Source organism: Aythya ferina, assembly GCF_964211825.1.
Source record: "Aythya ferina genome assembly, chromosome: 2".
NCBI classification, from domain to species: Eukaryota; Metazoa; Chordata; class Aves; order Anseriformes; family Anatidae; genus Aythya; species Aythya ferina.
Genome location: NC_140297.1, coordinates 43,782,985 through 43,795,320, shown reverse-complemented (window position 1 = coordinate 43,795,320; position 12,336 = coordinate 43,782,985). Strand labels below are relative to the sequence as shown.

General features: G+C 38.9%; 1 protein-coding gene across 1 annotated transcript in view; it reads right to left on the bottom strand.

Moving 5' to 3' along the window:
* Positions 1-2,896: 2,896 nt before the first annotated feature.
* The window catches only part of CMTM8 (CKLF like MARVEL transmembrane domain containing 8), a 33,597-nt gene continuing 24,157 nt past the window's right edge, over positions 2,897-12,336 (bottom strand). Inside the window, exons 2-4 of the mRNA XM_084510120.1 lie at positions 10,717-10,890; positions 6,098-6,214; positions 2,897-3,455 (exon numbers count right to left, since the gene is read on the bottom strand). Of these exons, the coding sequence (XP_084366246.1) occupies positions 3,372-3,455; positions 6,098-6,214; positions 10,717-10,890 (375 nt within the window). The 3' untranslated portion in view covers positions 2,897-3,371. The remainder of the gene's footprint in view (positions 3,456-6,097; positions 6,215-10,716; positions 10,891-12,336) is intronic.

Sequence of the window (12,336 nt, the reverse complement as noted above, 5' to 3'; positions counted from 1 at the left end):
CCTCTGAGCTGGGCACATGGAGCTTCTACACTCACTAGAGGAGTGACCCCATTGTACGCTTTGTTCTGAAGTTAGGATGTGTGTTCTGTTCATATTTAGTAATTAACAGGTCCTTGAGCACCTAAGATTGTCTTAGGAGTGAAGACAGGAAAGTTCAGGTGACCTTCAACACAGATATAGGGTCTAGCATAAGGCATTTACACGAGCAAGACGGGGTTTGTGAGTGTAGGCAACGGCTCAGCAGAGGTTTTGGTTTCTATCTAGTAGTTGCAATAAAAGATATTACCTCTCCCACCAATCTGTAGCCCATCTCATTAGATATCAAAGCTGCAACATTACCAATCTACACGAGGAAACTGATGAGAAAGCAATTTTTTAACAGCTTTTTATATTTTCCATACTGTTCCACATTTATGGTTTCCTTGCAGGCCCTGTGGAGGAAGGCTCTGGTAATTTCTGTACTTCCTATTAAGAAATATATTTTTCTTGCCTGCTGATTCAGCTAGTTCTTAATTTCTCATGAAAGTATGTATATAATTGGGACCCTGCTGATCTGAGTTTAGCCCAGTGAAACAGAAATACCTTTACACGAATGCATAATAGTCATATTTTCTACTCAAAGATATGGCATTTTCCATAAACCATTGGCACAGACTGGAGTCTAAAACACCGCTGAATTTCCAGTTTTGATTATAATTCTCAAGAATTTTGCTAAGGATTTCATCACTTCCCAGCTTACTTTTAAGAAAGGCTTCTTTCTATCTTACACACCAAAATAAATGTCTACATCCACAACTCTTGTTGTAGTTGTTACGTGATAAACCACAGCTAGGTTATCTTCTTTATCAACATTAGAATATACAGAAGCACAGATCACAGCTGGCAAGTCACTATTTAAGACTAATACATCTGGAAGAAATCCATGACCTTTTGGATGCTTTTGCCTTTTTTCAGGCCTGAAATAGAAGCAGAAACCTTCAGAAGTAATTCTCAGCTTGTATTGTACCCAATTTTAACTAGACATGCAGATCACTTGAAAAACAATCACTTGGTAGCTGGGGAAGACATGGGAAATGAGAAAATTGAGAAATAGCATGGGAAGTAAGATGGTTATCTTTTCAAATGGAAAGAACAAGGCAGGTAAGTTATAGTTTGGGAAACAAAGCAAGGCCAAACACAGAATAAATTTGTGCCTAGTATATATTTATCTTTTTTTTTTTAACTCGGCAGATTTAAAAATTTAATTCCCAGACTTGCCTTTGGAAGACATTCTGCATGTCTTCCCTTGAGGATCAGGGCTGAAGACTCAGAGATGAGGTAGACATTTTGCCAGGAGCATTCCCTAGCTGGCAATATTGTGTTTGTAACCTTCATTAATGGGTTTACTCTGACATATAGTGGCTGTTTTCTAACACGCAGTTTTTTGGTAAACTGGATGAAACATATTACTCCCTTGTAGCTCTTCTCCCTCTTGCTAACTCTATCCACAAATGTTGTCTGGGTTATGGTGTTAGACCACCCATCACAGTTACCACAAGGTCATGAAACATTCATGCAAAAGCAGTCATGTTCTTTGAACTTAGATATGTCAAATATGTCAAATATCATGCAAGAAAGAATTTCTATTACCACTCAAGCATTTTCACAGCTGGGAAATCACTCAGGAGATTTTAATTTTGGCTATATTTCTAGTCACATTTAATCAGGTGACATTTGTATCATTTTATGCCTTTGATTCTTTTCCAGCAATGGGAAAGAGCATATGGGATTTTAATGACACATTTTATCTGTGCAGATAAAATGCATAGTTGGTAGCCCTTCTTCATTCTCAGGACGGGATAATATTAGCAAGCAGCAGACAGCCTGACCTTTGTTACGCAGGCCAGATGCAACTGCAGACAAATATAGGCATTTAAATAATATCTTGGCTTCCCTTATATTGAAATCCTGTGACTGCAATAGATAATCAAGAACAAACCAAGGGGATTGAGAATAGAATTAGCTGGCTGCTGATAAATCTCCCTAGCTGCAGGACATGCACGTAAGTAAGCACACACCATTTACTCACAGGGAGAAATGCTTCTTTGAAGCTGCAAGATTTCTCTACTACCAAATATATTAGTTCAACAATGTCTTCGAAGACCAGAAGAGTCCAAATCCTCTTAATGCAGGAATAAGGGATTTACCAGTAGTTTTACATGAAACTTGAAATAATATCACAAAGTAATCACAATCTTACTCTTCACATAATTCCTGGAAAAGATTCCGTAGGTAATTTCTATTTGAAAGTCATTTTCAAAGGTATTTGTCTTGAAAGTCATAATCTTCCATCATACGTCTGTTTGACTCAAAGATATTTAAATGTGAGTCAAATTAAAAACTTCATTTGTTAAACTAACAACTCACAAATGACGCCAATAAAGAGGGAAGGAAGGAGAAAATTCACTAGTGTCTTGACAATTCTTCTAGGGATTTCATCTTTGTATCATTTAATAAGGTTTTGATACCCAGATTTTGTTTAGGACAGATTACTGGCCTAATCTGAGGAGAGAAAAAAAAAAAAAAAAAAAAAAAAAAGGAACAAAAAGAAACAGTTCTCAGAGAAACAAAAATTATACCTTTAGTAGGTGTTGAGTAGGTTAAACACTGAGCATTACAGGCCTGTTGTCTAGACTTATGCCTTGGAGCCTGCTGGATTTGAGAAACCTGTTGAGATAATGTGTTTCAGACGCACCACTCCTCCAGCAAGCTTCAGACCTACATTAATAGGTTCCAGAACCAATCTCATGACTAAAAGAGGTTATTAAAATATGTAAAACAACAGCATCATTGGAATTCCAAGTAGCATATACTTTCCACTGAAAAAGAGATAAAAAAGCAAACCCGTACTCCCAGGTTACAAAACATGCAAAGTTGGGTCATTTATTTATTTATTTTAAAAGTTTTTAGGGTTTTTATTCTGCACAATGCCACTTTTTATACATAGTAACTAGACAGTATCAACCTCAGTTTTGATTTGTAGCATTCAGTATCAAAATACAACTGTCACATTTAAAAAGTTAAATTTACAAAATTGGCACATCATTTCAGCAAAGTTTATTAAAGGCTTAGTCATAAGATCTATACAATGTCTAGAAAAATACCATGTTAATTTTAAAAGAAGTATGAAATTTTATTATACAGTACAATGTCAATGTTAGGTGTCACTAAATATGATATTGTATTATAAATACCCATTTTAATCTCAGTTAAAATATATTGCCAGTTCTAACAGAAATGTTCGAAAAGATCCGATCCCTCTTCCAAGCCTTCATCAAATGAGTACAATCCTCAAGGTACTTCATACTAAAGCATTCACTTTAACGAAGTATTTACTGCAAAGTTCTTGATCGCCAAGATATAAAGCTAAAATATGTATTTCCAGCATAGCAGGAGGTAACCATGAAGGCAAAGAACTGCAGAGAGAGGGGAAAAATATAGATATTAGAAAAAAAAAAAAAAAAGTATTCTCATTTCTATGAAAAATTAGTTATGGCATTTGGAAAAGGGAAAAGTACCAGATTTACTAAAATGGTGCCTTTTGGCCTCCTCATACTTGGGTTGCCAACAGTCAACACTAAGTAAGCTTATATGTAGAAATATGGGCCTAGAAGCAGCCAAAACGAGGACTATTTCAACACTTACCTCCACATTATATTCCCTCAGTATGGATGGTGTGGACCAGATGCCTGCCAATCCTACATGTGCAGCTTGTAACACCAATTTCTGGTAAAGACTGAGGGATAGCCCATGGGAATGTTTTGTAAATAAATACAATGCTGCTGTGTTCCAGGAATTGCCTAAAGCCCACCCATGCCCCAGCGTGGCACACCTTGCATCCAGGTAGCTTGTTCTTAGAAGAGACCAGGATTGAAAATTCAGGCCTAGGCACGTTCTCAAAGAGCAGTATCAATCGGGTTACTAATTTCAGTGGTCCTCTACTAATGAATAAAGGTATTCCTCAGTGCAAATAATGGTGACAACAACCATGGTGAGATATTACTGCTTTCTCAGAAATCGACTGCAGAGCGAGCCTTCTGCAGCGGGCTAGATTTATTTTATACTGCAGGATTTTAAGAACTACAGAGTATCAGTGGTGCTGCTTCCACAGCCCTTGCAGCATATGCACCCAGAAACCAAAGAACAGCTGTGAACTATTTCAGTTGTACTGATAAAGTCCAATTTGGTGCCAGTGGTTAAGTTCCTGCTAATCACTGCATGCTGTACAAAATAGCTTATGATAAGGCCAGAATGCTTTGTGCTGGTAACTGAACCAAATAAAGCTGACACTGCAGAGAGGATTAACGCTACTTTTCTTGGAGGTCAGCAGTGATAGGGATGAGAGGGAACAAACACAAGTTACAAGAAGGGAAGCTTTGGTTAGATATTAGCAAAAAAAATTCAGTGTGAGATTAATCAAATAGGACAAAAGGGGCCCAGAGACATTTTGGAATATCCATCCTTGGAAATGCTCAAAACTCAACTGGCCAAGGCCCTCAGCAGTCTGGAGGAGGACAGGTGGGACCAGATGACCTCTAGAGGTCCCTTTCAGCTGAAAAATATTCTTTTCTGAGAGCAAGGCATTGCTAGGCATGTAAACAGCCAGCAAACCTAGGCCCTCGATAGAGGACTTTCGGTGAGTCTGATCTAATGTAAATTTAATCTGTGACACCAAAACCTGTAGACGATAATGCAAAAATCGATTACAGTAGAAAATGGTAGCATTCTTCACAAGACTATTGTTTCTTAGGAAATAAAAGCTCCATCCAAAATCTTTCCAACAGAGAGCAACTGTAGGAGATGGATGATTCGCTAAATTATCACAAACATCTATCCACGAAACCCTTAATGGGTTTGGAGAGCAAGAATCTACATTTAATAGTTTATTCAGACAGTGCATTAGATAAACACTATTAGGGGGTATTAGAAGAGATTCCAAATATCCCACGAGACACTGAGCATTGTTGCATTTTGCATAAAATGTTTATCAGCATGGAAGCTTATCTAGCAGCAAGCAAGTTCCCATCAACAGCACTGGCTGAGTAACTGATCAATAATTACACACTGCGAAGAGGAGCAGAACCTGAACAGCACTGAAGTGACAGGGATGTGGATATACCATTCCCAAGGCAAAAACAGAGCAGTTTTCAGGTCTCTGTGTTCATCACTGTGTAAAATAAGCTTCAGATGGAAGACAGGATTCACGAATAGTCCAGAAAAGACAACTGCTGATGCGTTAACTGTCAGCAAGGTAGCTGTAATTCAGGGTTACTCTGTAAAATTCAATTTCTCTACTGTTGCCAAAACATGCAAAAAGTTCTTTTGCAACTCCCTTAACTGAGCTAGAGAATATCTTCACCTACTCATTAAGTGACACAGCTCTTATATATATATTAAAAAGTTGTTTTTTACCCATATTGAAAGCTTCAGATTCCCAAATCTAAGTAGTAAGACAGTAATGTCAGACACTAACAATTTGCATCCACTTTAAAACACTCAAGAGTTTTCAAGCATTGCCCACCCAGCTCAGAAGGATTATCAAAAGGTGAGGCTGGAACAGGAAGATCACTGTAAAAATGACAATAGCACTTCAGGGCCTTCCCACAGGGGCTCTGTGTATGGCTCAGCCTACAAAAAGCTAAACATACCTTAGCCACATCAGCGCAAAGTCACCTGAGTTATTTAAACTGCTTTTGAAGTTGTATAAATGCACTACGCAAACCTGGTGCTCACCCAATTTGTCTACTCTGATGTACAGACTATAACTTCTGCCAGAAAGCTAGTAATAAACTGGGGCAAGGAAGGGACAGCTGCATGACCTCAAAAGCATTACAGCCTTTTTCAGACGTGACAGTCATCTCCTGGCTGAATTTCTAGTCATCTCCAAAAACTATGAACTAAATTACAGCTATCTATAGATTGTGTGTGTGAGTTTTTATAGCAGTCTGCAGCTTTTAAAAATCCAGAACATGTGCATTTCCACCCTCACTTCCAGAGGGCCTTTGTTTGATAACACTTAGTTAGACGTTGAACTAATTAAAGCAAAAAATGAACTCACTGAAGAAGCTGCCCAACTGTTGTAATTGTGACTGTCCAGTTCTTTGGTAACTGAAGATGCATCTACAATGGCAGCAATGAGGTACAAAATGAAGGCACTCCCATTAAAGCACAGACCCTGTTGAAAAACAAAATAAAATTAGCAATTCATATGACAAAGCATTTGTCGCCATTTTCTGTTGAGGCATTACAAAGCTCTCCTCTGAAACATAATGTGCACATGTGATGTACACACAAAATGTGTTCCTCGATTTTACCTTCTTTCAAGTTTCCATCTGTAGGATTAGATTTTAACTGCTCATTTTTAACATTTGTAAATATTAATGCATGGTTTGGACCAACTGCTCTCTCCATCCCACTAAATCCAGAAAGGTTTAGTTTAAACAAAAAGTTTAGTTTAAAAGTTTAGTTTAAAGTGGGTGTGCAGTGATTTTCCAAAAGTCAAAATAGAAACACAGTTTGGTTACCACAATCTAGATGTTAAGCAGTAAGAATATGACACTATATGGTAAAAGAAAAGCAAATAAAAAAAGAAAAAAGAAAAAAAGAAAAACAAAGAAAAACAAAGGAAAAGGAAAAGGAAAAGGAAAAGGAAAAGGAAAAGGAAAAGGAAAAGGAAAAGGAAAAGGAAAAGGAAAAGGAAGAGGAAAAGGAAGAGGAAAAGGAAGAGGAAAAGGAAGAGGAAAAGGAAGAGGAAAAGGAAGAGGAAAAGGAAGAGGAAAAGGAAGAGGAAAAGGAAGAGGAAAAGGAAGAGGAAAAGGAAGAGGAAAAAGAAGAGGAAAAAGAGGGAAAGGGATAGGGAAGGGGATGGGGAAAGGGAAAGGGAAAAGGAAAGGGAAAGGGAAAAGGAAAGGGAAAGGGGGAAGGGAAAGGGAAGGGAAGGGAAGGGAAGGGAAAGGGAAGGGAAGGGAAAGGGAAGGGAAGGGAAGGGAAGGGAAGGGAAGGGAAGGGAAGGGAAGGGAAGGGAAGGGAAGGGAAGGGAAGGGAAGGGAAGGGAAGGGAAGGGAAGGGAAGGGAAGGGAAGGGAAGGGAAGGGAAGGGAAGGGAAGGGAAGGGAAGGGAAGGGAAGGGAAGGGAAGGGAAGGGAAGGGAAGGGAAGGGAAGGGAAGGGAAGGGAAGGGAAGGGAAGGGAAGGGAAGGGAAGGGAAGGGAAGGGAAGGGAAGGGAAGGGAAGGGAAGAAAACTACAATTTGATTACATTTCCAATCTATAAAAAAATATGCTGTCAGAATGAATGGTTCCTGGCCATATGAAGAATATTTATGATGCTTCCAAAACTTTGTTTTTGCTTTTGAAGGAAATAAAGAGGGTATAATTTTTAGTCACTATTCTTAGTACCATTCAGTACTTTTCCCTTCTACCTGTTTCTGAGCGGGGAAAACAAACAAACGAACAAACAAAAACCAAACATAAAACCAATGAGGAGAACAGTCTGAATGATGAAAAGACCCATCCATGGTAGATGCTACATTTTCTCTTCTAAGGAGCCGAGAAATGTCTCCAGGGATCTACGCTCATTACTACAAAAGAAGCAAAGCAGATAACATTGATCTCACACAACACTACAGAGAATGAACAAGAATGGTTTTGCATGTGAGAGAGAACAGAAAAGGAAAGGAGGCCGAAAGTCTGAGAAGAGGAAAGAGACAAAAAGGTATGAGGTGTTTTTTTTCTTTAAAGTAATTTTAATACTTTGACATTTACTTACTCACTGTTTTGTCATGGCTATAGGAAGTTTGTTCTTGTTTTTAAAAAAAATCCCCTAAAACTCCCCCCTGCTGCTTGTCTAAGACATATGAATTTGGCCATAAAATACACTTCTAGTTCACAGGTGCTGTATTTAAGTGGAATACCCCTGACACTCTTTGCACCTCGTTACAATTGCATGAATTAATAACCGTCAATTTAGACAAGGTCCTACTACTGTAGACGATCTGCTCCCTTCAGCTTCTGGGCCTGTCTTTGTACCCGAGCATCACGCAAATATCATAACCCTTCAATCTGGTGTCCCAGTTGTCTCTAAGCCTTGCCAGACTGGTGCAGCTCCAACTTACTAATTTCCATCGTGTGACCCAGCGGACGCTGGCAATATACATCAATTATTCAGTATTGAATTCACCAGGCAACAACTCTGGCACAATCCAAAAAGAAAAAAAGAAAGGGCGGGAGGGAGTCCAGTGCCGGCGAGTTCAGTTTGATTCATGAGCTCATTCATGAGTGGTATCTCACCTTTATCAGGTCATCTAATAAAACATGCTTTCTCTCCGTGTAAATCTCATCTCTCCTATCTAAGTATTACGGTAATAAAATCTCAAACTGTCAATTTTAGGATAGGGTGCCAACAACTGGCAAGCACAACTTTCGCAAAGCACTGATTTTCTAACTTCAAATTTGATTGCCTGGAGTATTTGTTGTTGTTATTTTTAAATTTCCTGTTCCAAAAAGACTCAATTACCCTGGAAAGCTACAAATCCCTGCAATATCTTGTCATGTAGAAAAGGAAAAAAAGCACATAATTTTTTCGAAGTGCTGCTTTGGGAAATAACACTGCTGGGGAAGATGGAATGCAATGCAAGCTGATTGGGCCTTTACTGCCAATATATTACTCAAACCAAATGGTTCATGCTAAATTACCATCTGCTTCTTAAATTCAGATTTACCAGATTTTAAAAGCTTCCATTGATTGTTTTAGCAAAGAACTGGCATTATTAAGGAGAGTCAGTCCTGAAGCACATCCTTTGGGTTAATTTGCAGTAAAGTAACTGCATCTTAAGCAATTTGGTAATGTGCTTAACCTGCAAAAACTGAATTTATGACAAAGAAGTCCAGATGTAATTTTGGGTACTGCAGACAACCGGCACAGTTTGAGCTAAGTGTCGCCTAAGGAGGCAGAGCAATAACTAGCAGAGACTGATACTTTGGGAAATGGGGGGGAGGTGGGTATAAACTCACTCAAAAGGGGTGTGTCCGTCCTGCCCCCTTCAATGAAGACATTAACAACATCTCTCTGAAAAGAGGCCCAGTGTTACTCTTGGCCAGCCAGGAGTAGCAGAAGTTCATTTCACAGGCTGCTCCCAATAGCTCTTTTAATACCCTACGGCGAACCAAGCTGAAATGCAAGCATCTTTGATTGGTTTTGCATTTATTTTCTCTTTGTATTATCTTTTACTATAAAGGGAGTCTACCTTTTGGATCCACATTTGGGTGATCTTATCTACAATACATTTGGAACTCAGAGCAAGAAATGCACTCAATTTCAAGTAGAAACAGATCAAAAACTCCAACTTGTCCACCTCATAGATCAGGGGCAACCCATTTACCTGCAGCGGTTGCCTGATGATATTGTTAAACTGATGAAAGAGGGGTAATAACTAAAATGGTATCCCAGTGGATACGAAAATGCTTTCTTTTTGAATGTACTTACATCTAATGGATGGGGGAGGGACACCACCTTTAAACGTATCCAGACACATTACTGCTGTAATTGAAATAACCCAACATTTCTATAGCACTGTTATAGCCTTAATGGTAATTGCCGGTCATGAAACTTGAAAACAGAGAAGCTGTCTGAACAGAATCCTGCTTGTTCTTATTAGTAATTGCTATAGCTGGCTATTTATTACAGCAACAAATGGGAAGGTGAGAAGTGTGTTCAATTTTAGTCACATACACAGTATAGATGATAACAAGCTGTTTGCAACACAGAAGTCAAATATATTTTTTCCATAAAACTAACAGAATTCTCATTAGTAGTCTTTAGCTAGTCAGGAGAAAAAAAAAAAAAAAAAAGCATTTAATTGTATCAGACAAATGCAAAACCAAATTTATATTAATTCTTGGATGGGTAACAAATAGCAGTTGGCTTACGTGACAATGACTTTGAGGATCTACTGCCCTGAACACCAACACGTTATGAAAATCATGTAAAAATATATGCTGCCATGTATAGCTAGCAGGGTTTGTTCAAACCACAAAACTTGGATCTGAATTTCAAGGGCCTGTGAAATTTTTCTCTGTAATTACCTTACTTGTTTATCTAATCTTCATTAAGTCTTGAGCTGAAAGCGAAGGATCACATGGCATGTATTTTACATATATATATATAATACTAATAACTTGCAGCACCATTTTCACTGTAGGCCAAATACTGCTAGCTCTGAACCACGTTCTCTTTTGATTTAGCAGAGGAAGACTCATGCTTTAAGATCCATGGTCCCATTTCCAATTCATGGTGTTGACTCAAGTAGAGATTTCTACTGTTTAAGCCATATGGCTGGATCTGTTAGCTCAGAGGCAGCAACAGCCTCATGGAGTGTAATCGCTACAGGGAGCAAAAAAGGCTGTGCATAAATATGAGTCACACACAGGCTATTAAAAATCAAGTCACTGGATCAACCGATGAACAAAAAGGTGAAACATCATAGGGAGAGTGTTTTAAAAGGGTAGTAGTGTCTGGGTAGTAGGAAGGTTAGACACAGCAGGTGTGCAGACACAAAGAAAGTAGGGAAAAATTGCAAAAAGCACCAGTGCAATTGGTTAACTACAGCTGTAGAAAGCATCGGTATTTTATTTTCTTCATAACACAGCAAAGCTGAAACAACAAAGAAAAGGTTTATTTACCACCGTGGTCCATGGCACCTGTGGGATCCTGGTGTAGGTCATGGTCATGTAGATGATCAGAAAGAAGACAGTGAGAACCCAGTAAAACACAGCCACAAACATCACCCAGCCAAAGGCTGGATATAAAAAATACTCAGTTCCAGCAATCAGCGTCCACACCAGCAGCCCTAATACCTGAAAAAGTTATGGAGAAGAAAGAAAACTGTTACACGGTCTTAGACCTCACACATTTGTTCTGGGTCAAATAACAATGCTCCTGCCATTCAGATAACCATTTAATGAGCTGAGCTGGGGTGCTATACCGACACAGTACTAATCTAGCAAAAAAAGAACAAATAAAAGTGTTTTTGCTGTGGCAGGATGTCACAAAGAGAAACACCTTTCACTATTATGGAGCCATAGCTGTGGCAGTTTTATAGCTAGCTCTCAAAAAGATCTCTCATTATAGATAATATAAAAAATATTATAAAGACATCACAGTGAATTGTGTTTGAATACTAGCCTACTAGCTTACGTGCAGGAAGGTATGTAGTAGGATTTTGCAGTCAGCAAAGTCACTTTAGAAACAGAAGGCTGTGAAGTACCACTGGGGTCTCCAGGTGCCACCTGCCACAATCACGGGTAACTGAGCAGTTGGGTCCAGGTCAAAACAGTCCATAAAACACGTGCTCTGTGGTCTGTCAGGCACCAGGGATACAAATCAACTCCCAGGGCCTTATAGTGAGGATCCTGTAGTAGTGAAATATCCCAGGTCAGGCTGGGAATATCACCGCTTTCCACAGTTCTCAAAACATCTCCCAGGTGACCTGACCATCAGAAGCAGACAAGAACCCACACTCAAGCAATTCCTAGCCCACAAGTCTGGGGGGAAAAAAAAATAAAATCCAACAAAAAACACCTCCCGCATGATCCTGAATCTGGCAATCTGTTCACAACCAAGTCATGAACAAAATACATCAGCCAGGGATTTTAACAGAGCCTCCCCAGTTCCTCTAGTGTTAGCTGATCTCCAGTGCATCAAGGGGGATGGGGAGCAAACAAGACAGAAGCCACGTAGATATGCCAAGGGGAGAAAAGTTGTGTGTTTTACAGGTTTTCCAGCAATTATAAAATCTTAATTTTAAAAAGAAAGGACTATTTTATACCTTTCATATATATATAGGTTTATATAAATATTTAGAAAGCACTTTTGTGGTGCAACCCACTTATTGAACAGACAACAGCCATAGCGGGACAGACTGGAGAACCTTCTACCCCAAGACCCTGTCTCCAGCAGTAGTTAATAACAGCTGCCTGAAGAAGTATATAACAATAAATCACTCAACAGCAATATTTCTTGGTCTTTAGTGTGTAATCACTGACGATAAATCTCAAAACAATACATGCAAGACAAAACTCTCCTGCTAAACAGAAGATTACTGTAATTCACCCTGATAACTTTCAGCAGCGGATACCTACTTATTTTGCCTTCATTTCCCCTTCCAAATTGTCACCCAAACAAAATTCAGCCCTCAAATTGTTGTCTTGTGTATTCATAGGGTATTCCCTTGTATTATTTGTATGTTCATCCACAGCTGCGCCATGCATACATACAAAGCACCACAAAAAGCTCCACTTTTT